Source organism: Lycium ferocissimum, chromosome 5 (genome assembly GCF_029784015.1).
Source record: "Lycium ferocissimum isolate CSIRO_LF1 chromosome 5, AGI_CSIRO_Lferr_CH_V1, whole genome shotgun sequence".
Lineage (NCBI taxonomy): Eukaryota > Viridiplantae > Streptophyta > Magnoliopsida > Solanales > Solanaceae > Lycium > Lycium ferocissimum.
Window position 1 is genome coordinate 1,809,321 of NC_081346.1, and position 25,302 is coordinate 1,834,622.

The 25,302-nt window shown below is 33.7% G+C and overlaps 4 protein-coding genes across 4 annotated transcripts; 3 read left to right on the top strand and 1 right to left on the bottom strand.

Annotated features, from left to right (window-relative positions):
- The first annotated feature begins 1,182 nt into the window (after positions 1 to 1,182).
- On the top strand, positions 1,183 to 3,930 carry LOC132055358 (thioredoxin-like 2, chloroplastic). The gene is made up of 4 exons (XM_059447133.1): positions 1,183 to 1,599; positions 2,192 to 2,371; positions 3,205 to 3,369; positions 3,567 to 3,930. The coding sequence occupies exons 1-4, from the start codon at positions 1,414 to 1,416 to the stop codon at positions 3,624 to 3,626; spliced, it is 591 nt and encodes a 196-aa protein (XP_059303116.1). The 5' UTR covers positions 1,183 to 1,413; the 3' UTR covers positions 3,627 to 3,930.
- A 310-nt stretch (positions 3,931 to 4,240) lies between these two features.
- Positions 4,241 to 8,622, bottom strand: LOC132055357 (phospholipase D alpha 4). Its single transcript, XM_059447132.1, has 4 exons — positions 8,299 to 8,622; positions 7,458 to 8,012; positions 5,374 to 6,565; positions 4,241 to 4,862 (listed from the first exon to the last, which is right to left on the bottom strand). The coding sequence occupies exons 1-4, from the start codon at positions 8,383 to 8,385 to the stop codon at positions 4,429 to 4,431; spliced, it is 2,268 nt and encodes a 755-aa protein (XP_059303115.1). The 5' UTR covers positions 8,386 to 8,622; the 3' UTR covers positions 4,241 to 4,428.
- Positions 8,623 to 15,808: 7,186 nt separating this feature from the next.
- Positions 15,809 to 16,630, top strand: LOC132055359 (PRA1 family protein F3-like). The gene has a single exon (XM_059447134.1). The coding sequence runs from the start codon at positions 15,889 to 15,891 to the stop codon at positions 16,429 to 16,431; it is 543 nt and encodes a 180-aa protein (XP_059303117.1). The 5' UTR covers positions 15,809 to 15,888; the 3' UTR covers positions 16,432 to 16,630.
- A 3,727-nt stretch (positions 16,631 to 20,357) lies between these two features.
- LOC132055360 (protein WHI4) lies at positions 20,358 to 25,038 on the top strand. The gene is made up of 10 exons (XM_059447135.1): positions 20,358 to 20,668; positions 22,122 to 22,184; positions 22,680 to 22,761; positions 22,917 to 22,991; positions 23,155 to 23,230; positions 23,342 to 23,387; positions 23,835 to 23,941; positions 24,157 to 24,226; positions 24,545 to 24,627; positions 24,729 to 25,038. The coding sequence occupies exons 1-10, from the start codon at positions 20,465 to 20,467 to the stop codon at positions 24,757 to 24,759; spliced, it is 837 nt and encodes a 278-aa protein (XP_059303118.1). The 5' UTR covers positions 20,358 to 20,464; the 3' UTR covers positions 24,760 to 25,038.
- Positions 25,039 to 25,302: the final 264 nt, after the last annotated feature.

Genomic DNA, 25,302 nt, shown 5'->3' on the forward strand with positions numbered 1-25,302 from the left:
CCAAAGAACAGAAACCAGGTTCATTGTTTGGCTAACTTGCTTTCTTTTTCTCGAGTGAGGGAAAATCTAGTGTTCAACTTCTTTCTCACTGAGGAAAATAGATCGAGTTTGGCGTCTCAATGTTAGATAAGCTTAAATGAATATTACGATGAAGTTCATCAGAAGAAGATTTTTTGCCTTTATGGGTAGTAACTCTTACTAGTGTTAAAAGCAGAATAACTAGTTGTTTGGTCATTATGCAAACGAAGGCCATAAAACTAATGGGAATTGCAGGTACGAAGCGCATGACTATAGTAAAAGATCTACCGCAATTGAGGTCTTCTTCCCTGCTTTAATTTTTTTCCTCAATCTTTATTTATGAAATTTAGAAGTTCTCGATTCTAACACCCAAATCGGGGAGAGGTCAAGAGTCAAGGAAGAGCAACTAATGATGGCTACAATAATTATCAAGTGAAAATTACTGTATTCGCGTGCTTTTGCTATAGATGTGATGCTTTTGCGCAGCAGTTTTTGTTAGTTGTAGGGATTCAATTGGATTTCTGTTTGTTAGACAAAATGATACTCATGTTTAACAAACTTAAAGGACTAAATACACTTGAGGTAATATAATGGAGACGGAAGTATATACCTGGCCCAACTTAGGGAGTACTCTGAACATGATTTGGTTGAAGGTTTTTTTTTTTTTTCCCCCTAAAAAAGTATTTGTTAGTTGGAAAAATTATTTGAGTTTGTGTTTAGAAATAATTTACTTAAAAAATTTAAAATTTTGTGAGTAAAAACAATTATTTTAATTCACGACTAGCGGCGGCAAGTGGGTCATTAATGTCGGACATAATTCAAAAAGATAGATTCTATACCACCAAAGATTAGGGTAGAGTGGCAAGTACGCCTCTATCTTTAAATCGAGCTTTCGGATTCGAGCTCTTTTATGGAGTTGTTTTTTTACAGAAGCACTTTATCCTCAATATGGAACTTTCTGGCCTCAAAACTTTATCAGCTGAAATGCTCCTCAAAACTGTTTTTTAAAACTTTTAATTCTCTATGTCAAATTTTACGTTGAAACAATTGATCAGATTATATTGCAAAAAAAAAAAAAAAAAAAAAAAAAATTGATATAAATATTTATGGACGCATTTGCGAAATTGCTGGAACCGGGTTGGAATAACCCGTGAGCAAAAGTCGCTTTTGGCAAATTACTGGCTATTATTGTGTCAACACTAACATAAGGTGAAACCGTGAAAGTAACAAACGAAAGCATAAATCCAACTACATTACTGTCACTGTTCTAAAGATCCCAAACATATATCATAGTCTGTGCCTCATCGTCTTGTTGTTGATTCAGACAACTTGGTACTCGAAGATTCAAACGTATATTTTGTTGTACTAGTTGTCATGTGAAAAGAGAGACAGAATATGCAGGCCTACTCTCTGTTTTCACTTAAAGTTTCTCCCTTTTCCCTTCATTCAAACCCAACATACTCTTCTTTACTGCCCTTTAAACCTACTGCTAAATTTAACTCATGGGGAAAAACGGTTCTTGGTTCTAATGTTGTTAATGCTTCTGATTATGCCCCCAATAAGCCTTTGCTTCTTTTCAAGGTAATTTCTAGTATGTCTTTTTCTTTACATTTTATGGTATCTTTCAATCTTGATCTGATATCAATCTCTCTTTTATTGTATATTATTATATGTCTGTTTGAGAGTTCTGCTGCATTCTCACTTGGGAATTATTCAACTTTTTGTTGGTAGGATTTTGAGGTTACGGGTTCTGGATTCTAGAAAGGACAGTTTTTTTTATTGGATTCTGGATAAAAGTATTTATACATATTACTTGAGCTTTTAAAAACAAATACTACAAGGTTTGAGCTAAAGCTATTGGGTTCTGCTTAACCGGTAGACGAGCTTGTAGCTCCCCTCGTGATTGACAACACTTATTGATGGCTCTTAAAAATCATGAAACAACTAAAGATATGTACGTAGGAGGGAAACCCAGGAATTTGGTGTTGGCATAAACACTTCAATTGTTAATTCGTTTAGAGAGATACTAAGTTTTGGAACTTTATTAAAGATTGGGTTTTGCATTTGTAGTTCATCTCAGTTTAGACCAGGTCACGAGGGTCCATCTGTTCCCTTAAACTACACTTTTTAACTGGTTTTTACTAGTTTCAAGTAATCTTTTTCTGGACATCAGGTACATGCAAGTGCTGATGAAACTGATCAACCAAATTGGTGGGAAAAGAACGCCCCAAATATGGTTGACATCCATTCAACTCAAGAATTTTTAGATGCTTTAAGTCAAGCTGGAGATAAATTAGTGATTGTTGAATTTTATGGCACATGGTGTGCTTCTTGTCGTGCATTGTTCCCCAAGGTGAGTATTCAAGCTTTCCCCGAATAATGAACCTTTGCTTTTCTAAGCTAGGGGATGCATTGTTCTCACAAATATCGGTCGGATGTGCAACAATAATCACCACTTTTGTTTCTGCACTCCTGTGGTTTGTGCTCTTTAGCAGATAAGTCTAATAAATGAATGCAATATTCTGGTAAAAATTACTTCATAATAACATGATCAATCTCTTTTAGGATCTTTTGATATATCTATTATGAAAACAGAAATTTAGTTAGAAGAATTTCATGGACAGAAGGCCTTCTCTTTGTTGACATTCTCAAGTTTTAGTCTCCTCATCTAAGCCTTATTAATCTGCGCTTTTTTTCTTAAAAAAGTACCTAATATTCTCCTGCGCCGTTTTGTATCTTTTGAAGCTTATAGAACAGAAGAATTGAGCAAAATGTTCCCAAATTAGTGAGAGCAATGAATGTGTGGTATGTTATGGGCATTTTACTTTGGTCTTACATCTTTTTCTTATGGCTATCAGGATTTGCTATGTCCTATTGTTCGATATTGGGCTAATTTCGTACAATTTAATTTCAACTTAGACAATCATTGTATATTCTTAATTTACTCATTGATCTGGTTTGGCCTCATTAAGTTTCTAGTAATTTCTTTTGCTCACTTTTCTGTCTTTTGGTTTGTCTGTCTGAATCACCATGCTTACGGTTAGCTTCTATTGCAGTCTAAAATTTTGGTTTACCCGTCTTTCTGCTACCAGTTTTACACACCTGCTAGCGAATGCCAAACAAGTTTTTGCTGTCCAAAATATCCTAATAGATAATTGGTTTGTTTTTCCACTTTTAAATGGTCAGATCTGCATGATTGCTGAAAAACACCCAGAGATTCTTTTCATTAAGGTGAACTTTGATGAGAACAAGTCCTTGTGCAAAAGCTTAAACATAAAAGTACTTCCATATTTCCACTTCTATAGAGGAGCTGACGGTCTGTTGGACTCCTTTTCTTGCTCGCTCGCAAAGGTAGGACCAATTGTTTACCACATCGCTGTAGTAGGAACTCCATTACTTGCTGATAATATGGTATCCTAAACTTTTTTGCTTATTTTTGGAGAATAAGATTTTCTAACAGTCTAAGCATATGTTCTTTTACTCCTCATGTTTTCGCCTTCCATTCAATTTTTCCTTTGAAAGAACTTACTCTGGAAAATATAATGCAGCTCCAGAAACTAAAGGATGCAATTGCAAATTATAACCCAGCTCATGCAAATGAGAGCTGAAATGATTGTCAACTTCCGTGAAGTTTCTGCATATGACAAAGATGAGCAGTCCAAATCATCTTTGAAGTTATAAGTAAACATATCTTTTGTTTCTGAACCTTATTGCAGATTGTTATGGGCTGTGTTCACACTCACAGCTTTTCTTCTTTAATATGCTAGAAAGCTGCACATAGTTCTTTGTACAAAGCATTCATTTTTTCCCCTTGCTGTGATCTATATCATGTGATGATATGGTAAAAATTCAAAACAAAATCACTATCGAATGTGTTTTATAAGGAAGAAGTAAGGGAGTTTCAGGATTTTATTCAATTTGAAATCCATGGAAATGGAACAACCTGAGAGACTAATGCGTTCACAATGTGCTTATATATACATATACATGTAAAATACTATCCCTCTGATATAGTTTGTTTGTCTTCGTTTGACTGGGCACGGAGTTCAAGAAAGTAAAGAAGCCTTTTGAATCTTGTGATCATAGACTAAAGATATGTATTATGTACCAAAATGCAATTTAATCTTGTGGTCTTAAATGGGATGTTAAAATTAAATAGGTGCCAAATTAGGAAAGAGGCATTCTTTTTAAACAGACTAAAAAGGAAAGTAAGACAAATAAATTGAGACGGAGGAAGTATTTCCTTTTCCTTTTATTATATTGCTCTAGTCTGTAGTCACGAAACTGATAGTTTCTTCTCTTTGAAATTTTACAATCAAATTGCACATATAATGAAACCTGCTACTACTATTCATCATGTACAGGATCATCCGTTAGAGGGCTCGGAGCTTCCAACTCGTTATTTTCTGTCTATGTAGTAATTGTAGGTGCTAAAACTTTTGATCTTTTCCCTTTTATTGGTGCTTCTGTATCTGGGAAGTGACCATTTCTCTCCATGAGATCCTCTATATGACCTTCTGCAGTAACATTCATAGGGTAAGTGACCAAATGAACACCCTTCATATCTTCTACTTCATCTTGATTGTATATTTTCCACATTTGATCTCCGATAGAACGGATTTTATGCACGCATTCCAAACTTTGAGGTTCTTGGAATACTTGTTCTGCTTGTGCAGTATGTTCATACCACAATGACATACGATATGCATGAATGTCCTTTTGATCTATGTCACCTTCTTCAGTTTTCGACTGATAGCATCCTATTGCAACCTCAGTGTCTCGTTGTCCATCCATGGATCTTTGGTTTATGTTAGCAGAACCGATTAATAAGTACGTATCATCCACTGAAAAATTGAAGAATTGTAAGCATGTAAGCTTTATTAGCCTAAATGATCAATAATATGACATGCAGAAGTGGCAAATGGGCTAGTTGGGTCAAACTTGGTCGGGTTGGAATGAGTCAAATCAATGAACGGATTATGACCCAAGACATCCAAAGTTTGTCAGGTTCAAAATGAGTTGGGTGAAGTGACGGGTCATAACCCAACCCGCCCAACATGACCCAGCCTCCCCTCTTTGTTTTTCTTTTTGGAAATGAATTGTGTTTCCAGTCTCCAATCTTGATTTGTATGTTTGAGTTTGGTTTGCATTTTTACCCATCGATTACACTATTTGGCCTGTTTTGACTCAATAATCTGATGGGTCATTCCAAGTTCAACCTGTTGAATTAAGTCATCAAACGGGTCATACCCCAACCAGTTTAAACTTGGCATGTTAGACAGGTTACCGGAAAATGTATTAATTTTGTCACCTCTAAATTAACACATGAGTAGAAGTAGAGGAAAATTTTCATACCTATCATGAGCTTCGAGTGTACATAAACCATGAATCTCCTATTCTTTTGAGCTCTCCAGTACTGTGACTCAGAATGTGGAGAATAGGGAGGAACAAATTCTCCCTTGATCTCTTCTTCTCTGTTAGCAAGACAGAAGAAATTCAAGTAATCTCTAGGATGCCCCTGTTCTCCACTTTCTTTAATCGCTTCACCTATAAATTTATACATCATCTTACTAGTTTCCCGAGTCCAGTGCAATATATCTTGAACTGAATCGCTCTCTGGTAGTCCTTCGGGCCACATTGGTATCACAATATACACAGAAAACCGCTCCTTAGCTTTGATTTTATTCGCAATCTTTAGTGCAATCTCAATTGGAATTAAGTTTCTGCAGCCACAATGTTGGTCTTGCTCCCAAAGGTGGCATCCACCAATGAAATACTGATTCTCGATGTATATAAATCTGTCAGCTCGTCTAATTGCTTCAACATAAGCTTCATGAATACTTCTTTCAACTGTCATATACCTAGGCAAAGGGCATGCGGAGACATGATCAATTGATCGAAACACTTGAACGTTCCAATCCCGATCAGTAGAAGCCATGTTTGGTTGATTGCTTAGTTCTGGAATTGATCTTATTGGAATGAGCAAAGAAGGGCCAATTTGCTTATTCCATCTTTCTTCAAAATTGTTGAGTATATCCATAGCTGCTTGCCCTGTGACACGAGTGTGAGCATCGTGCCATGGTTCTCTTGGCCCTCCTTTGTGTAGGCTTGCACCAGCTAGGCTTGTTTGATAGAAATCATAGCAATGTGATTCGGTGTTGAGAGTTCTAAACAAAGAGTGTTCTTCTGTATCGTATCGACCGTCACAAAGATCTAATCCACCAAGAAAACTGGTGATTTCTCGACTTATTGATGATAGATGGCTTCTTGCATCTACTGATATTGCCTTTTGATGATGCGCGAAGAATGAGGGTAGTTTATGGTGTAATCTGGGAACCAATTTGCATACTACTTTTGTGTCTCGGAAATAGGCTAAAGAATCCTCGTCGTGTGTTCTCATTACTCCCTTGTTCTTGATGATTGGTAAGGATGTTTCATCGTCCCATAGCATGATCCTCACAGCCACACCTTCCTCTGCTTTACGCTTCAACAATTCGCCCAGCTTTACTCCTTTTGCATGTGTGATTTCTGCACTGGGATCTCGCACCTGAAAGAGAAGCCATCCGTGTTCCAAATGTCAGAAAATGGACATTAGGTCTAACTCAACTGTAAAAGCTAGGTCAATCCTCAACCAATCTGGGAATATCTAACACCCTCACCTCGCTCGCATAGACTTGATTAATTGGAGCGTGAATAACATAACATGAGGGCCCAACATTGGGTAAGGCAGACCCAGTCGCTTTGGGATCATCCCATTGCTACTAGATGTGCAACAAAACATCCTCTCTTTTAGAACAAACCAGTCCCCATTGGATCCTATCCCTGGACAACTGACATACTTTTGGGCATACCTTCAACCTTACTCGAAATTCTTTCTTTACTCTATTGAGATCAAGGGCAGCCAAATATAAGAGAACGCTAATACCATGTTAAGAAAATGGGCACTGGGTCTAACTTAAGCCCATAGCTAGCTCATGAAGTGAGGTTTACCCAAAATCATATAAAGAGAAAGCAAGTCATTCCTCAACTTTTTGCTGTGTGATACAGAGGAGTCCTACCAAAAACTTTTTGCGACTCAAGTATTAGTACTAATAGTGGTACTAACATATCTCGATGTTAACCATGGTAATGGTTCTAACATAGTTCCACTTTTTTGTGAGCTTAAAAGAAAATATGAATTGGAGATGTCCAATTCACAAATTGTAATAGAGGAGGTTAGGTTTATAATCGCCCTGATGTCTTTACTTTTTGGATATTAATATACGAGGTAGGGGTCAATGCCAAACCCTCAACATTTTCAGGTGAACAGAACCTGAGGTGAATCTGGCTTTAATTAAAAGAAAAAGTCATTCCTCAACTAATGTACGACAATCTAACACCAAAACGTACACATAAAACCATGCAACAAAATGTGAAATGATAATAGTTTTTCCCCTTACCAGGACCATCTTAGGATTGAAAGACCACCCTGCAATGTAAATCAAATGCTTTGCACCCTCAATGGCTCTGTATATATCCTCCCACAAGTTCTTAGGTCTCTGCTGAAATGGCGGTTGGAATGTATGTTGGTGATGGGCATCCTGATATAGAGTCACACTGCAGTTTGATCTTTGAGGAAACGTCGAATTTTTGAATCCTGTGAATTCACTATTCTCTAATACTCTTCCCCAACTCGGTTCATATTCTGCTGGCTTGAACCACACGATGAACTGCAGTTTCAGTTTCTTCTTTGGCTTTTTGTTTTCAATAGAAAGTGGGAAAAATCCCTCGATTAAACTCGCTTCGTTTAAGAGCTTATGTGCCTGAATTGAGAATTTTCCTAAGATGGAGCATTTTGTTTTTAGAGTAATAGTAATGTTTGTGTTTGGAGAATGAGCACAGAGGATTTGAAAAGTCTGGTTCCAAACGCGATCGCGTTCTTGTGTTGTTTTTGCTACTGTCTTGTTGTCAATCTTGATTGTGACAAATGCAGGTTTTCCATTTGCTGAAATGCACTGCCAAAACAGAGAGAAAATAAGAGGACTTAGGCCTTAAAATGGATATTTTTTAAACAAAATTTTATGCATTCCCACTCAATCCTGCAATTTATCAACTAAATATTACAGTGTATTCTGTATTGTGATAATTTATCATAAATAGACTAATTTTCTGCTAGTTGGCAACACGCCTCAACCCTCCGGTCTTTATCCGGAATTGGGACTGGCAATGTGATCATTCCCAACAGAGGCGGAGTTTTTATGATATTGCAAGATAAACTTTTGTTTGAAATGATTTACTTACCTTGAAGGGAAGAGATGGCTTGCGAGATGTGGCACGGAAAATTGAGACTTCAAGTGTTCCATGAAAAAACTTGTGTTTGCCCTCCATTTTTTTGCAGTCTTCAAATTATTGACAATATTTGAGAGGAAAAGATCAAATATTATACAGAATTTTCTTTGGTTTTTTGTCATGGGGTCACATTAGTATGTTGATATATAAAGCCAGGTAAGTGTTATTTTAATCCAAGGACAGACAGGTATCTATGTTTTGTAAATCAAGATATGTGTGGAAACTTGGAATACAAATGAGATGGTGGAAGTGGACAAAACTTAAGAACATGTACATTTCATCCTTAAAGGTAACCTTCAAGTTCACTGATTATTTCTGCTTTAAGCTGAAGTTTTCCCATTCCACAATTGTCACTTTTGTATTAATCTAACATTGGCTTAGGTAGCACCAATTATCTAACATTGTCTAAGGTTGCACCAAGAGTTTAACTTATGATTTTAATGTTCTTGAAATAGTAAATTTTAAGGGTTAGGATAAACATTACTTACACCAAGTGTTTAGACTAGAGCAAGATGCATGTCTTTCATACTTGCATTTTCCACTTAACAATGTATTCTCACTCTAGTTTTTAGCTGCTAAAGCTAAATTACTTGGTTTGATACAATACATCAAGTGCTAGTAAGTAGTTTAACTATAGAAAATAGTATTATTTTCAACTTTGATGCAGAAGTTCTATAGGATGAAGGTTTAATTTTGCGGAAAAAAAAATACGATGAAATTAGTGACGTAGAAATAAGGCAGATTATTCGTTACAATATATTTTAATAGACTGATATATAAAAATGTTTATGGTATTAGTGTAGTTTATATCTTTTATAATAGGTCATTTGCATACCATGATTTGCAGGTTTACAAATAACAATCCATGTTTCCAAGAAGTTACATGTAATTGATTGATACGTTATCCACGGTGTTAAGTTTATTTGTACTGTTAATGTATAGTAGTTAAACTCTAGACAAATGTGATCTGAAATAATGGTGAATATGTATTACCTCTGTTTGTACCAACCTTACCTCAGCAGATTGGTCAATATTTGGTAGACGAAATCCTTCTTTCCTTTTATTAATTATTCAACTAATTTCATTGCATAAGATACTACTAGTGCTTTGTGGGTCTAATGTTTGGCACGTTGGATTAATGCACTCCATAATGTCTATTTTGCTTACTGATTTCGAACAAACAACATATTCTTAGTTTGAGGGTATCTATCATCCTGTTTTTCAAGATCTAAACGAATTAATTCCCTTATTTCTAGAAGGAGGCAAAAAAAAAAAAAAAAGAGGAAAAATAAGTTAGGTAGTGCTGAGTATCATAATAATTAAGCAATTAACTCTAGGCTGATCCCTTAACACCAACGGATCTTTGGCCAACTTTCTTTAATCTATTATTGGAAACTTGAAGGCAACCAAACTGCTGAATCAAGAGAATATATATAATTTTTCAATTCAGACACCTATTTGACACAAAATAATAGTGCTAATAATTAAAACCTGTAACTGCCATTGATTTATCTTTCCACTTTTTTCCATTTCCCCGCTGCAGGTTGTGGGTTGGTTCTTTTTGGGTTCATGTGGTTCGTAGACAAAGTTATATCGGAACTACAATTCAAGGATCATAATACCAGGTTTAACAGTCCGTAGATTATTAAGTGCATATAAGTTTCTTTACGAATTTCCTTCGTTAAGTTGGATTGGAGATTTTTGGTTAAAATGAGTGAATTTAATATTTTCTATTTGTTGGCTTAAAGGATCGAGTATTACATCATTAGAAAGTGATTGAATATGTCACATTTCTGTTTGAGTAATCTTTTGAGTGAAATAGCAAAAGATGAGTAACTTTTTTAATACAAGAGAAAGAAAAGTGACTTTATTAGCTTATCTCCAATTGTTTAGTGATTGTTTAAGCAATGAATTTGATTCAACTGGAAGCTTTTAAGGTGACATCGCATTGCCTTGTAATAAATGTGGTGAGGAAAAGGTGGCTTCCCGCTAGAGTTATTTTATGGAAACAATATTAGTGACTTTTTTATTAAAAAAATTATAAAAGTGACTTTAGTTTGCTATTTCAAGCACTTAGAATAACCATTTAAGTAACTCGGAATGTCTTGAGTAATCCTTTTATTAAATAGCTTCATATTGAAGCCTCCCTCTTTTTTTTTTTTCTTTCTGATTGTGTTTTTAGTGTTCTGCTGGTTCATTCATTGTTGATATAGCTCATGATGGTTCATATACTAATTTTCAACCTATAAATTATGGATGACATTCACTGTGCCATTTTCTAAAGAGAAGCAGACATAGCAAACTAATCCTCTCGTCATTATCTGGTGAAGTATGTTTTCAAGGAAAAAAATGCTTGTTCCTATAAAAGAAAATCGATAATGCCCAAACAAATTTTTATATTTTTTTGACTAGAAAAAGACACATTTATCTAGAACTTTGCCATACAAATACCCAACTTGATGGAGACTTGATCCATTGTCGAATATCAACCCCAAAAATCGGATTTCTTCTCTCTGTTATACATATCTGCCGGTTTGTCCAATTGTTAGAAAAGATTTCTCTGGAATAGTTTTGAAAAGAAAATATAGTTGTTCTTTGACTTGTCTATTTCCCAAAATAGCTTATTACAAATTACTCTTTAGACAAAAGCACTTGCTTAGAAAAACTTTTTCAAAAGTCTTTCCAAATTTGTTTTTCTAAATTCACGAATGTGAAATCCTGATGTCATGAAATTTTTACCTTAATTTAAATACAACGTCTTCCATTTTGATAAAGAAGATGAAACAAATAGATAAAAATTCGCATTACTCATCAAACAAATATAAATAATTACATTTTTTTGTGATACACTCCTATTGTAACCTTGTTTTTGGCAGAGCCCATAAAGAGTTCCTAAAGGTTAAGTACTACCACCAATTCACGAGATATAATAATTTAAGCTCGACTTTACTGGGAAATATGGAATACTGCATAAGGGTGGATTCATTAAGTAGATGCGGCACTAAGAAATGTGATGGGATGGCTGAAAGTTCGTCACCTTTATTAAAAAAAAATTGTGGTCGAATTTAGAAATTTGTAAGTTTATTTGGCTCAATTTAAATTATTCGAACCAATAAATTTTAATATTAAATGCTTAAAAACTACCCTTTCGTTAACTTTTATTTGTCACGTTTCGCTTCTCGAGAGTCAATTTAGTCAATCTTCGAAATTAAATTGAACTAGATTAATTTAATATTTTAAAATTCAAATTCAAATGTTTGAAAATTGTAAGAAAATACTATAAGTTGTAATTTTTTTCATATTAATATGATTAAAAAAATACATCTTGAAAGGTGAATCAAAATCCATGCAATTTGACTAACAATAAACGAAAAATAATAACTAAAAATGAATTGAGTAATAAACACTTGAAGCAAGCACTCATGGTGAAAAAGGTTCACATGGGGTTCTGTTCTTCTGCACTTGAAGCTTTAATTATTGATAGTATCATTTGGAAACTTGGCCAATTTAAGATCGCATCATGCTTCCCCACTCCAATTGACTTGGGGAAACTCAATCCACCACTCACGTTGCCAGATTTTTCTCGAGAACTTCTTTTTAAGCTACTTTTTTAATCAGCACTTATTTCAGTGCCGTTTGGCCATAAATACCAAAAATAAATTCACTTTTTTTGGAACTTTTGAAGTTGGAGTTGAAGCTGGAGTTGTGTTTGGCCATAATTTTTGAAATTGTAGTTTTTGGTGAAATGTAGTGTAAAAAAGTGAATTTTTTTTTAAAAACAAGTTTTTCTTATTTTTGGTATTTCGGAATACAACTACGGAATTGTATTCCTAATATTTATGGCCAAACGCCTAAAAGTAAAAAAAGTGAAAACAAATTTCGAAAAAAAGAATAATGTTTATGGCCAAACGGCTACTTCATATTTCATCGACCCATCTTATGTCATTGTATTTTGACTTTAAAAAACAAATTGACACGCAAATAAATACTCTCTCCGTCCATAATAAGTGTCACCTCAATAAAAAAACACGCATATTAAGAAATCAATAATGCAATGTAAAGTTTACTAAATTACTCCTATATAATAAAAATTAATTAATTTTGCCTCTTGATTAGAGCATGCACAAGTAGTAAATCTTTTGACATTGGGAATCCAACAATACTAAGTTACTATGTGGCTTTTCCAATCATCATTTAAATGTTATTTTAACTTGTCAGTTTTTGTCTAATAGTAGAGTTGGAAAAACTAACCAATTTATGTCTTGATTTCCTAAGATGACACTTATTATGGGACGGAGAGAGTATTTACATAGTAGCTGAAATTCATTTTAAACGATTGGTGGTAAGAATCCTACATGTTTTTTCATGTTACCGTCCTTTCGTAAAAACTAAAATTTTATATTAAACGTGTCTCAATAAGTTGTCATTAAGGATAAAATAAAAATGTTAAAATGACATAATTTAAAAAGAAAAAGATAACATTCACATCTAGACTAATTAAAGGAAAATACATTACCACCAAAGGATATGGTGCAACGAATGAGGCTGCTACTCCCTTAATCAGACATTTCGGGTTCATGCCCTGTGTATAAAAAAATACTTGTTAGAGAGTGCGTCCCCCGAATGGGCCCTACGCAATCAAAATCTGAACTCAAATGCGGATATCAAACACCGGTTGTTAAACCAAAAACAATTAAAGAAAAGTACATCACATTAAATGAGATGGATGAAATACTCCTACTTATTCCTTTTTGTATTCCCTCGATCCTATATTACTTGGCCACATTAATAAAAATACATGACCAAATTACTTGTTCATTTATAAAATTAATTAAATCTTTCCCATCTTATCCTTAGTATTAAATGTTTTTGTTAATAGTCAATATTGATTTGAATATATTTATTGGAGGGAGATAGAGGTAAGATAGTAAAATTCATCTTTTATTTATAATTTATTAAGGGGCGTGCAAAAAAGAAAGTGATCAAGTAATATGAGAAGGAAGGAGTAGAAAAAGGACAAAGAAGAAAAACAAATAAAAAGGAGCTTTTTCGTGTAGACCGCGACAATCCACGTGGTTACTAGTGGCCGACTTCGTTGTTGCCTTTGCCCGTCTTTAAATCATCGCCGTCCCCACGACGTTTAGTAGTGTGGTCTTATCGCCCTCACCTTCTCCCACTACTATGTAATTATGTATCATCTAAATACTATATCTAATCAACCAACTCTTGGGCCATTGCCAAAAGTCCCTCTACTATGGAGCTTTTGTTTTACTGTTGGGCCCTCTCGGGACATTCTGCCCACTTCCTCACATTTATGTCTCACGTCTCTCGTAGGGGTGAGACGGATTGGGTTTAATTTGCATGGATTAAAACGGGTTAAATTATTAAGCTAGTCATAACGTAATTACCCTAATCGATAAAGATTGTAGTAGAAGAGTAAGTATTCTTTCATTCTTAATTAGAGGTTTCGGGTTCTAATTATTTTTGTTAGGAAGTATTTTACCCCTAATATGAATCTTAGAGTGTTACCCCTAATAGAGGATTAATATAGGATTTTTCAACGCATTGTAATTAGCCTAAAGTGTTTTTGGTCAAAGTGAATCAAAGAACGGGTGATAAACTCACCCAACATGACCCAAATTAAACCCTCACCTCTTTTTCTTGTTTTTTTTTTTTTTTTTTTGCATCTTAACATAATTCTTCCAAACTGACATAATTCTAATTTTTAAATCTCGAGATTTGATTTTGTATGTTGGGTTAGATTTTGACCCCCAAAATTACATTTTTTTGACTTGCGTCAAGTCAATAAAAGAGTCATAATCTAATTCATTTAAGCTTGAGCAAGTTATAAAATAAAAAAAATTGAGTTCGTCATCTGTGTTCTCTCTCAAACGCTTCTTTGAGTTTCACGAATGAAAACCATCGATTGAATCATCGTGTTAGGTCAAAGTGAGATCTATCTAACTTGGACAAAATTGAATGTGTTCAATGTGCCATGCTTACGCTAGCTATAAAGTTATAATTAAAAGATATTCCCCTTTTGTACTATCAAAATGTTGACCTCTTCTTAGACAAATACAGATAATTAAGAAAGTAGTTGGCGTAGTCACCAAAGAAAGGCCGACAAATATAATATTGGTACAAGAGTACACTTGGACAAATGAAAAGCAGCTATTGAAGGAGATAATATATTTTTTCTCTGTTTCACAACATTTCTTTTATTCTATTCGAAAATGATATTTTTTAATATTTGAAAATGCTTTAAATCTATCCTTAATGACGTGTGCATTCATTTTTAAAATCATTAGTTCTAAACATATCTTTAATATATATTAAGAGTTTTTCTTTGTTAAATTTTGTATCCAGCTAAATGCGACCTGTAAGATTAACCGAAAGAAAATAACTAATCAGTTAGTACAATTCAAACAAAAATATCTTGGGTTCAAAATTTAATCGGCCTTTTTATCAGTTTTCACTTTGATATCTATCCCTATAATGTGTAACTAAAATGAAAGGTATGATTGGATGTGACATAGTTGAAATTTCAGAAATTTCAGCTATCCTTTTAACTTAACTTATTATATATTTATTGATTTAAAAATCATTTTGTCTAATGAAATTTGTGAAAAGTAAATAAACAAGTAAAGAAACACCGTGGCAAGAATGGGCCGGAGACAGCTATCAATTGCCACGTGGCGCTTAGCTTTATGTTGCTGAGACTTCATATTTTCACACAACTTATAAACTGAGAAAATAACAAAAATGGTTCCTTATGTTTGAGGATAAGTTCAAAATAGTCCATGAAGTATGCATTAAAGAGTTTTGATCCTTTACGTTTGTCAAAAGTTAGCACTTTGTTAAATATTTATCGAATTCTGTCTATTGCATTTGACGAAACTATTAAAAAAAAAAAAAAAAAAAAAGAACTTATCAGGAACTCACATTTAAAGGTAGAATTTTTCAGTTTCTATTATTTTTTAAATTTATTTCTAAAGTCTAGTGCAACTTTTAAGGTGTAGTTTGTGCTGCTTTTTTAAAATATTTTTTGTATCTAACGTTGTATCACAGTTTAGGATTTACGGAACTTTTTTGTGTCTATGGCTAAATCTTTTTTTCCACAATTTTCGTCAATGCAAACATAAATTGTTTAATATTTTATTTGTGTCTGGTGCAGTTTTCTGAGTTGCACATTTTAGGATTTGATATAAAAAAAAATTGTGTTTATAATTAAATCTTTTTTGCCCCCAATTTTCGTCAGATCAAGCGAACACAAATTATTAAATATTTTGACGGGGAGTAAAAGTATTAACTTTTGGCGAACTTAAAGGACAAAAACTGTTTAAGTGCATACTTAAAGGACTATTGTTAATTTACCCTCTAACATAAAGGACTATTTTTTATCATTTTCTCCTTATAAACTATTCAACATTAAATGTGATACCCCTCATTCACTCCGTCCCCTTTTAGCTCCAATTTCAGAACAGCAAATAAACAAAACTTGCTAAAAGTCCTCTCTAATTTCAGTATCTCCGGCCAAAAAAAATGACGAACTACGGCACAATACCTACGTCATCTTCCGGTCCACCAAACGTGGAATACATAAGTAGGGCAAAACAGGTGATTAGAGAAGGTTTAGGTACACGCCGTCCATGGAAAGAAATGTTCAATCTCCACTCAATTAAACTTCCTTCAGGTATCAGTGATGCATTTTCACGAATCAAAACCAATTTCTCATACTTCCAAATGAACTATGCCTTGATAGTGCTTGGAATTGTGTTTCTAAGTCTTTTATGGCACCCGATCTCGCTTATCGTGTTCATTGTTTTAATGGCTGTTTGGTTGTTCCTGTATTTCCTTCGTGATGAGCCGTTGGTGATTTTTAACCGTTTGATATCGGATCGTGTGGTTCTGATTGTACTCGCTGTTGTTACAGTCGGTTTGTTGCTGTTAACTCATGCTACTAGCAATATTTTGATATCGTTAGCAGTTGGGATATTCGTGGTGTTGATTCATGCTGCGTTAAGGAAAACTGATGATTTATTTATGGATGAAGAACGTGCTGGGTTCTTATCTCCGTCATCTTAATTTGCTCAGTTAAATGTTAATCCCCACTGTGTGAACCGATGTAGTTTTTTTTTTTTTTTTTTTTTGAGTTTGTTTATTGGGATAGCATTTTCGATTGGTTGTTTGTATTATCACCATACACTTTTGTTTATTCCTCGTTGAATTTGATCATTGTTGAATGGTGATTTGTTGTTATTTTTAGTGATTTGGTTTTTCTACATATTGTGTGTTGTATTTAATTGATGTCGGCAGGAATAATTTGGGGGACATGGTAAAAATGTGTACTTTCGCGATCCTTCTTCGTCCCACTTGGCCCTTCTCCCTTTTAGTTATGTGTAAGTAAAAGCAATTGATGAGGAAGTTATGGGAAATTTTTTTTTTTTTTTCCTTTTTTCCAGAACTGATAAGCATTATTACTTCAAATACTAATCATTTGTATAAAGCAATAACCAAGAGACTTAAAGAAATAAGGATAAAGCAAGTAATCTATGATTACAAGTTTAGCACGTCTACTTTATATAATAAAGTTATATAATGCCTGAAATGCCAAATATCTTACATCTCAAGATGCAGTTATTTTCCTATCACGCCACTTGAGTCATGGTTAACGAGTCTGACAATATTTATATTTTTCTATCCTTGAGCTACGACAAAATAAATTGTTTTTACAAATCGCTAAAGCTTCAGCTATAACATCTTTTCCTGCATAATGAATTGCGCTATCATAAGCATGAATGAAGCAATACTATTAGCCTTCAAAGTTATCGTTACAATAATCATTTTTTGGGTATTTGAATCACACCTGCAACAACATAAAAGCAACACATTTTCTGAAAAAATAGTTAGTGAAGTGGGGTAGTCCAACCTATCACTCATGTAGCATTGTATTTGCACTGTTTATTTCATCCTTAAATAGTTAAATTCATTAAAGTCGAATATAGCTTTTGATAAATTTCCACATCACTCCATAACAAAGAACTAAATACATAACTATTTCTAGCTTTTCAAATTATCCATAAAATGGATACTGATTTGACTCGTATATCACTTGAGATATGTGATTCGCTTAATTCGCTAATATTAATATACTAAATTTTCGGCAAGGAATGAAGTAGAAAATATTTTTTTTCCCTACCAATCAATGTTGAGTTGTAGGGTAATATTTATATCATCATATCACTTATAAAAATAATTACAGATAAACAACAAATAATGTCATTAATTAGTAAAGTAGGAGTTATTTGCTACTATTATAACTTAAATCCATATCCATATCATTTTTCTAATATATATAAGTGCCGTAGGAGGGACGAACACAGCTTCGTCAACTTGTACCGTGAGCTTCACAAATTGTACACATAATGAATATTTGTACCATAAGCTATATAACTTGTACACTTTATTCAACTATTTTTATATCCCACGTAGACATATGTCATAGTACTTAATATTTATTTCCTTCTCATGTATAGACGTATGCACTTCAAATTTAATTCTCCGACACATTTATTTCTTCCATGCATTTTTACTTGTTCACTTTTGACTTTTCGTTTTTTAGCTGAATATTTATTCTCCTCTCATGTATAGACATATACAGCTCAATTTTAATTTTTCTACACATTTATTTTTTCCGTGCACTTTTGCTTGTTCACTTTTGACTTTTCACATTCTTTAAGAATTAATAAATCCCACGTGGATATATGTCATAATACTGAATATTTATTCTCTTCTCATATATACACGTGTGCACTTCTATTTTAATTCTCCGACACATATTTATTTCCTCCGTGCACTTTTACTTGTTCACTTTTTACTTTTCACGTTTTCTTGAATATATTTTTATTTTTATAAGAGCGGTGGAGGGACGAACACAGCTGTCCCTCCTTGTACCAACCGCTTCAAAAATTGTACACTTAATGAATTCTTATACTAAAGGTTATATAACTTGTACTCTCTAACCAACTACTTTTTTAACCCACATAGACATATGTCATAGTACTTAATATTTATTTTCTTTTTATGTATACACGTATGCACTTATTTATTTCCTCGTGCACATTTACTTGTTCACTTTTGACTTTTCACATTCTTTAGGAATTAATAATCTCACGTAAACATATGTTATAGTACTGAATAGTTATTCTCTTCTCATATATAAGCGTATGCACTTCAATTTTAATTCTTCGACACACATTTATTTCCTCAGTGTACTTTTACTTATTCATTTTTTACTTTTCACGTTCTTGTTGAATATTTATTTTTTTCTCATGTATACATGTATGCACTTCAATTTTAATTTTCCGACACATATTTATTTTCTCCATGCACTTTTACTTGTTTAATTTAGACTTTTCACGGTCTTTAAGAATTAATAAATGAAGTACTCCCTCCGTCCTAGATTACTTGGCCAATTTACTTGACTTTTTACGTTCTTTAAGAATTAATAAATGAAGTGCTCCCTTCGTCCCAGATTACTTGACCACATTACTATACTCGACTTTTCACATTTTTTAAGAATTAATAAATGAAGTACTACTCCCTTCGTCCCATATTACTTGGTTACATTACTAAAAATATATGTCTATTTTTCTATTCTATATTTTTCTTTTTTTCTATCTATTATATGTAAGTGTGGTACAAGCATTCATTGTACCACAAGCTTTACAAATTGTACACGCAATGAATGCTTGTATCAAGAGCTATATAAATTGTACACTTCAATCAACTACTTTTAATTTCATGTGGACAATAAATTGTGCACTTAACATCAATTAAACAAATACGCATAATTCTTGAATGGACTATGAATTCGGATACGCAATTTCTAAATTTTATGAAAATTAATTTATATATATAAAAAAACATAAAAAATAATATAATATAAATTATAATAATTGAGAATTAAAAAAAAAACAAATATATAGCGGTCAAAAAAATTCTTGCTTGACTCTTAAAATTCAAACTGTATCACATAAATCGAATAAAGAAAGTATTAATTAATATAGTACATATTTTCAGCGTATTAAATTATTTAATTAATATATTGAGTTAATTTAGTCTAAATATGCAGATTAATTTTTACTCATGTGACCCCTTAGAGGATGTACTTTTTCAGAAAATACGAGCGTCCCCTAATTAGGATTAGTTAGGATGATAAGAGCAGTAGGTAAACACATATCACACGCTGAGTGTTTAAACTAAATCAATGTACTGCCTCTCTTCTTCCTCTTATTACGTTCTTTAAGATCTCCCTCTTATTACGGTCTTTAAGAATTAATAAATGAAGTAAAATCAGCAATTAATGTGAAGGGTAAAATAAGAAGAAGAAAAATTTCTTTGTCTTGATATATTAACATGGACAATTACTTTTATCCCCATTTTCCTTCTTTGTCAATACTTTACTTATCTTACTCTTCTTTATGTTCTCTGATTATTGTTTTTTTACATTTATAAATATGTATTATTTCATACTTTAATTTCGGAATTAAAATTTGGTGATTTACGATTTATATCTTTCTAATTTTGATTTCTCTGTAACAATTTATTTTATCTATAATTGCTAATATAAAAAATTATAATGTAACTGATTTTTTTGATTAATTTAATAAAAATATTTTATTAGTTTTGCTTGTAAAAAATTCAATATATACAACACAATGGTTCTTATATTTGGATCTGAACAGTTACTTAATATTGATAGATATTAACTTATCGGTATACATATAACATATTAAACAATTTAAAAGAAAAAATTTAGAATTAAAATATTAATTTTTTCTCACCTTCATACTAATTTTATTTTTTACATCGATGAATAACTTTCATTGTCATGACAATGAAATTTTTTTAAAAATTATTTACAAAATACAAATCTCAAAGATGGATTAATTAAAGTGAATAAATACGTTGGACCCGTGGATATAGGGCTAGTTAATCAGATAACCACCGCAAGCTGAGAAAAACGGACCCGTAAAAACAAGTGAGAATATTTGTACGCCGTGCTGAAGTCGTTGTACTGTGGAAGGCCCTTGCATTCACCTCCTCTACCGCAAAAATGGCTCAATTGCCGGGGTACGATCCTTACTACGTAACTCAACCAGTAGTATATGGTTACAACAGCAATGAGCAAAATGATATAAAAACGCTGTTTGTATCTGGACTTCCTGACGATGTTAAAGCTCGTGAGATTCATAACCTCTTTCGCCGGCGTCATGGTTTTGAATCTTGTCAACTCAAATACACTGGTCGAGGAAATCAGGTATCCTCTCTTTCCTAATTCCCTGCCTATTTTATATGCTAAAATTTGGTGAAGCTATTAGGTGATTTAATAAGGGTTTTTGAGTGGCCTATGTGAGTAGTTATGCTTGATTGAAGTACGAATTACCTGTCTGATTATCTGCATTGAGCCTCATTTTAGTACGAATGCGACCTCTCTATCTCTCTCTTTTCTAATTCGCTGCCTATTTTAGATGCGAAGCTATTGAGTGACCAAATAAGGGTTTTTTAGCGCCTATGTGAGTAGTTATGCTTCATTTTAGCATGAATCACCTGTCTGATTATCTGCATTAAGCGTTAAGTGTTAATAACACTCGGTGACTAAGAGCCTGTTTATATTTTGGCTTATAATAGGTGTTCTTAAGCCAAAATAGCTTTTAAGCACTATTGTAGTGTTTGTGTAAGATAAAAAGGTGTTTTTAAGCACTTGTATTTAAGCCAGAATAACAAAAATAAGTCAAAAGCCATAAGTTAGGAATATACTTATAAGCCATAAGTTATAAGCCCATCCAAACAGGCTCTAATGTTCCTAATTCGCTGCCTATGTGAATAGTTATATAGTGAGTAAATACTTGTTATATATTGAGTACACACTGGTAATAACAAAATTACAAATGCTTCGTTATCAAATTTTTCTGGTTGTATATGAGAGAAGATAGAGGAATAAGAAAATTTCATCAATAGTCCTATTTTGTCCTTGTAGCAGTTTTTGGTCCCTATGTGAATAGTTATGCTAAAAAGCGAGCTACTAAGTGATCTAGTAAGGATTTTTGAGTTGCCTGTGTGAATAGTTATGCTTCATTTTTAGCACGAAGCAACTGTATGATTATCTGCATTGAGCGTCGGTGTTCGTAACACTCGGTGACTAACTTGTTGGAAAGAAGTTAATTTTATTAGTTGAAATTAATAGAAGAGGAATTGCAACTGGAGCAGTTAATAGCATGGTGGATGTGAAGTTGAATGAAGTTTGAAAGTTTTTGGGTACGATATATCGATTTCTGAAAGTTATTGTTGGTTACTTAAATTTTGTAGACAGAAAGGTTTTCACTTTCTATTAGAAATAATTCAGGCTTTCATTTCTGATTAGGATTTGGTGAAGATAGAATTGTATCTTCATTCTTCTTCGAAAGATACACAATGCGAGCAGATGTAGGCAAAGACCATTTTTACTTTAGCTTATTCCACATACTAGAGAGACTTGTGCAATTTCTTTGGTGAGGAAAGTAATATTTTAGTTACTAATTGTTTGTTATTGAAGACAACATGACCAATGTCTAAGCTTTGTTCTGTTATGAAGTTTTTCAGAATTTCTCAAATAGAAAATGAAGGAATTGGTAGCGAAAGACCAGCTCCATTTTTTCCCCATTAATTCTAGTCTCAATGAGCCCTTTTAAAATTACGATCCAATTCCTAATCATCTTCTTTCCATTATGCAGGTTGTTGCCTTTGCTACTTTTATTGATCATCCATCAGCAATGGCAGCCATGCATGCCCTGAATGTGAGATATCTAATCTGAGTAGGTCTAGTTATGTTCCACATTCTGCTTGGATCTAGGAAATTACATATATGCTGCTTCTAAGACCACCTTATTCCAAGTTCTGTTTGTGTTCTGTGTAAAAGATAAAGGGGCTCAGAAATATTAAATTTATCCAACTATTCACAACAAAACCCGGCCTTAGTATCTGGGCCTCTTAATTCATTTGCAAATAAGTGATCTTTTGCATTATGAATTGTGGCTGCTGATGATTTAATTTGGTTTTGTTTTGTCACTCCCCTTCTTCTAACACTAAAAAGCCCCACAGTGTCCATTAAGTGCGAAGGGGAAAAAACAAATTCTAATTGACTTTGTTTGTCCATTAAGTGCAAAAGGGAACAAACAAATTCTAATTGAGTTTGTTTCTATCTGTCTTGAGGTTCATGTAGACATTCTACTTTTACTTTATTAGTTTAGTCAATCTGTATCTTTCTTGTCCTTTACCAATCCCAATTTCAGGGTGTAAAGTTTGATCCTCAAACTGGATCCACCTTGCATATTGAACCGGCGAGATCAAACTCTAGAAGAATACAAGTTCCGGGTATAAATTTGTTGCAATAGTTGACATTTTTTTTATATCAATAAAGTTTTTGAGTCTCATTCCATCAGATATCCAATAAAATGGGAAATTTCTTTTCCAGTTCTCGTTTTTTATGATTATTGCTTCTATTGGCTCATTTAGATGGTTATTCTCAGGAAGAGGACCTTATGTAGTTATTGACAACAGAAGCAAGTTCAACAAAGATGACAAAGACACATCAGGCGATGAAGGTAATAGCTTTGATCTTTGCTCATGCTTCCAAGGCCACATTTTAGATGCCAAGAATATCTGTATTTCTCATGTGCCCTTTGTTTAAGAATTCCTACGAGGAAATAAATTCGTCCAATATTCTAAGTGGGCCTCATAACATGTTAACACTATTTGCTTATTCAGGTGATATGGATTCTGATCCTTCCGAGCCGGACTATTCTGATTCTGGCACAAATGATGATTCTTCGGAAGAGAAACGGTCAAGCATTGTTGACTCTCAAACTAAATTTTACTTATAGAGACATGGGTTATTTGAGGTCTGTTGCTTTAATCTGTCATGGAAGGCTTATTATTTTCTATCACGGAACAGGGAGGAGAAAGTGGTGGAGCCTGACCAGGCTTTGGACCCGAAAAGTGTAAGTCTATATATTACCCTCTATCTGTAGCATGTGTTGGACACTGGACTGTTCTATATGCATTGCAAGCAGATTAAATGAAGCTCTAAATGTGTGCCCTTCAAATTTTGAAAATTGGAATAAAAATGTATGTGTGTGTGTAGGATTATATACATTTATAAAACCGCCAAATGTGCAAGCGCCGCAAATTACTGTTGCATGTTTAGTTCTTAGTGAAGAAGACACCAGCCTTATTTCACTATTTTTATTTTGGAGCAATCATCTAGGACGAGTCATGGTTTTTTTTTTTTTTTTTTTTAACTGATGAATTCCTTTTGCTGGAGTTCTTATTTCTTTCCAAGGAAAGTTTTGCTGTATATATATATATATATATTTGCAGCAAGTGCTCTTCAATCCAATGCATGAACATATGCAACTTTAGCGTCTCATTTGGATTTGATGGTATAGGAACAAAACGAGAAGACAACAGATGGTGCACAACCATGCTCCACTCTGTTTATTGCCAATCTTGGTCCAAATTGCACTGAGGATGAACTGAAGCAAGTTGTTTCTCAGTAAGTTCCTCTATAACTCCTGCACAGGAGGGTTTTCGCTTTTGGTTCTTTCTTGAAACCCAGTGTTTATACGCTTAAGCAGTTGGTTCTGTAAGAGCTAGCTGCAGAATGGCAATATTATATTAAGACATTTTTCTGGCTCATATGTACCGTCTCTTTAAGTAACTTGCTAGAGGCTACCTATAATTGACTGTTTATATGGCTTTTACTGCCAGGTATCCTGGATTTAACACCCTCAAGGTGCGTGCAAGAGGCGGGATGCCTGTTGCTTTTGCTGATTTTGAGGTACTCTCAGCTTCTTAGTGTGGCTACAGCAAAATGTAAATTTGCCATCAGGTCAAAGACTTAAAAATGAAGCTAATTTACCTGCATTTAGAAATATCCCAGAGACATGGTCATGTGTTCGGAATTTTCAACAATTCTGGTATTTGCTGCTGTCATTCAGGAAAAATTAGACTTTCCTTGTGCTATTTTCTGTAAAAAAAGGAAGTGGAGTTGGAAAGTACATAAGCAACCATACATCTACATATATTACTAACTGGAAAAGGGATGTTATTATAGTCATATTCCCAGCAGTTATGTGTTTAGTTTTTGTTTCTATAGGGCGTTGAACAAGCAACTGAAGCGCTGAATGCACTTCAAGGAAGCACATTACCATCTTCTGATCGGGGTGGCATGAACATAGAGTACTCTTCTCTGACCTTAACATGCTACTGCTAGTACATTCTACGGATTTTCATTCTTGTAGTGATGTTATTAAATCCCCCCCCCCCCCGGTCCTATTCAGGTATGCGAGATCCAAAATGAGGAAGCCATAGATGCCTTTTATGGTAAAACAACAATTGTCTCAATGGTTACCGACTTACTGGCTACTCACTGCTGAGCTGAAGATTTTTGCGGTGCTTAGTTTCCCCGATGTCTCTCTGTGTTATATGTGTTAGTATAGATTTTAGAGCGTATTAGGTTTCTTATAGACAAATTGGATATCAATCTTAAAACAATGTCGCGCGTGCAAATGCAGTTAATTTGACTACTGTCTAGCTGACTTCACATGGACTGCAACTAATTAATCTAAATGCTCATTGACTCTAAAAGAAGTTTTGTAACTGTCTGCCAACTTCTAAGCATCTTGCAGCTCCATGCTCATGTTCATCTTCTTAGCTACTGTCTTGCCTTGTTGTAAACTGACTTTCAGCTCATATTTCCCTTTAGTTTATCGCCAACTCATGTATCTATTTCCTTAAATAACCTCGGTTCAACTTGAATGGCAAGAATCCAATTGACAAAGTAGAGCGAAGAATTCTGATAAGGAGACTGAAAATGTCACGCCCTAAGTTTGAGCATATGTTTCTATTACATTA

Excerpts from the sequence above, each read along its gene's own strand:
- LOC132055358 (XM_059447133.1), top strand. The coding sequence starts at position 1,414 with ATGCAGGCCTACTCTCTGTTTTCACTTAAAGTTTCTCCCTTTTCCCTT. Across the intron at positions 2,372-3,204 it reads GTCGTGCATTGTTCCCCAAG|ATCTGCATGATTGCTGAAAA; the intron begins GTGAGTATTCAA and ends TTAAATGGTCAG. Across the intron at positions 3,370-3,566 it reads TTTCTTGCTCGCTCGCAAAG|CTCCAGAAACTAAAGGATGC; the intron begins GTAGGACCAATT and ends AATATAATGCAG.
- LOC132055359 (XM_059447134.1), top strand. The coding sequence starts at position 15,889 with ATGACGAACTACGGCACAATACCTACGTCATCTTCCGGTCCACCAAAC.
- LOC132055357 (XM_059447132.1), bottom strand. The coding sequence starts at position 8,385 with ATGGAGGGCAAACACAAGTTTTTTCATGGAACACTTGAAGTCTCAATT. Across the intron at positions 8,013-8,298 it reads AGCCATCTCTTCCCTTCAAG|TGCATTTCAGCAAATGGAAA; the intron begins GTAAGTAAATCA and ends CTGTTTTGGCAG. Across the intron at positions 6,566-7,457 it reads TCAATCCTAAGATGGTCCTG|GTGCGAGATCCCAGTGCAGA; the intron begins GTAAGGGGAAAA and ends CTTCTCTTTCAG.
- LOC132055360 (XM_059447135.1), top strand. The coding sequence starts at position 20,465 with ATGGCTCAATTGCCGGGGTACGATCCTTACTACGTAACTCAACCAGTA. Across the intron at positions 23,231-23,341 it reads GATTCTTCGGAAGAGAAACG|GGAGGAGAAAGTGGTGGAGC; the intron begins GTCAAGCATTGT and ends ATCACGGAACAG. Across the intron at positions 23,942-24,156 it reads CTGAAGCAAGTTGTTTCTCA|GTATCCTGGATTTAACACCC; the intron begins GTAAGTTCCTCT and ends TTTTACTGCCAG.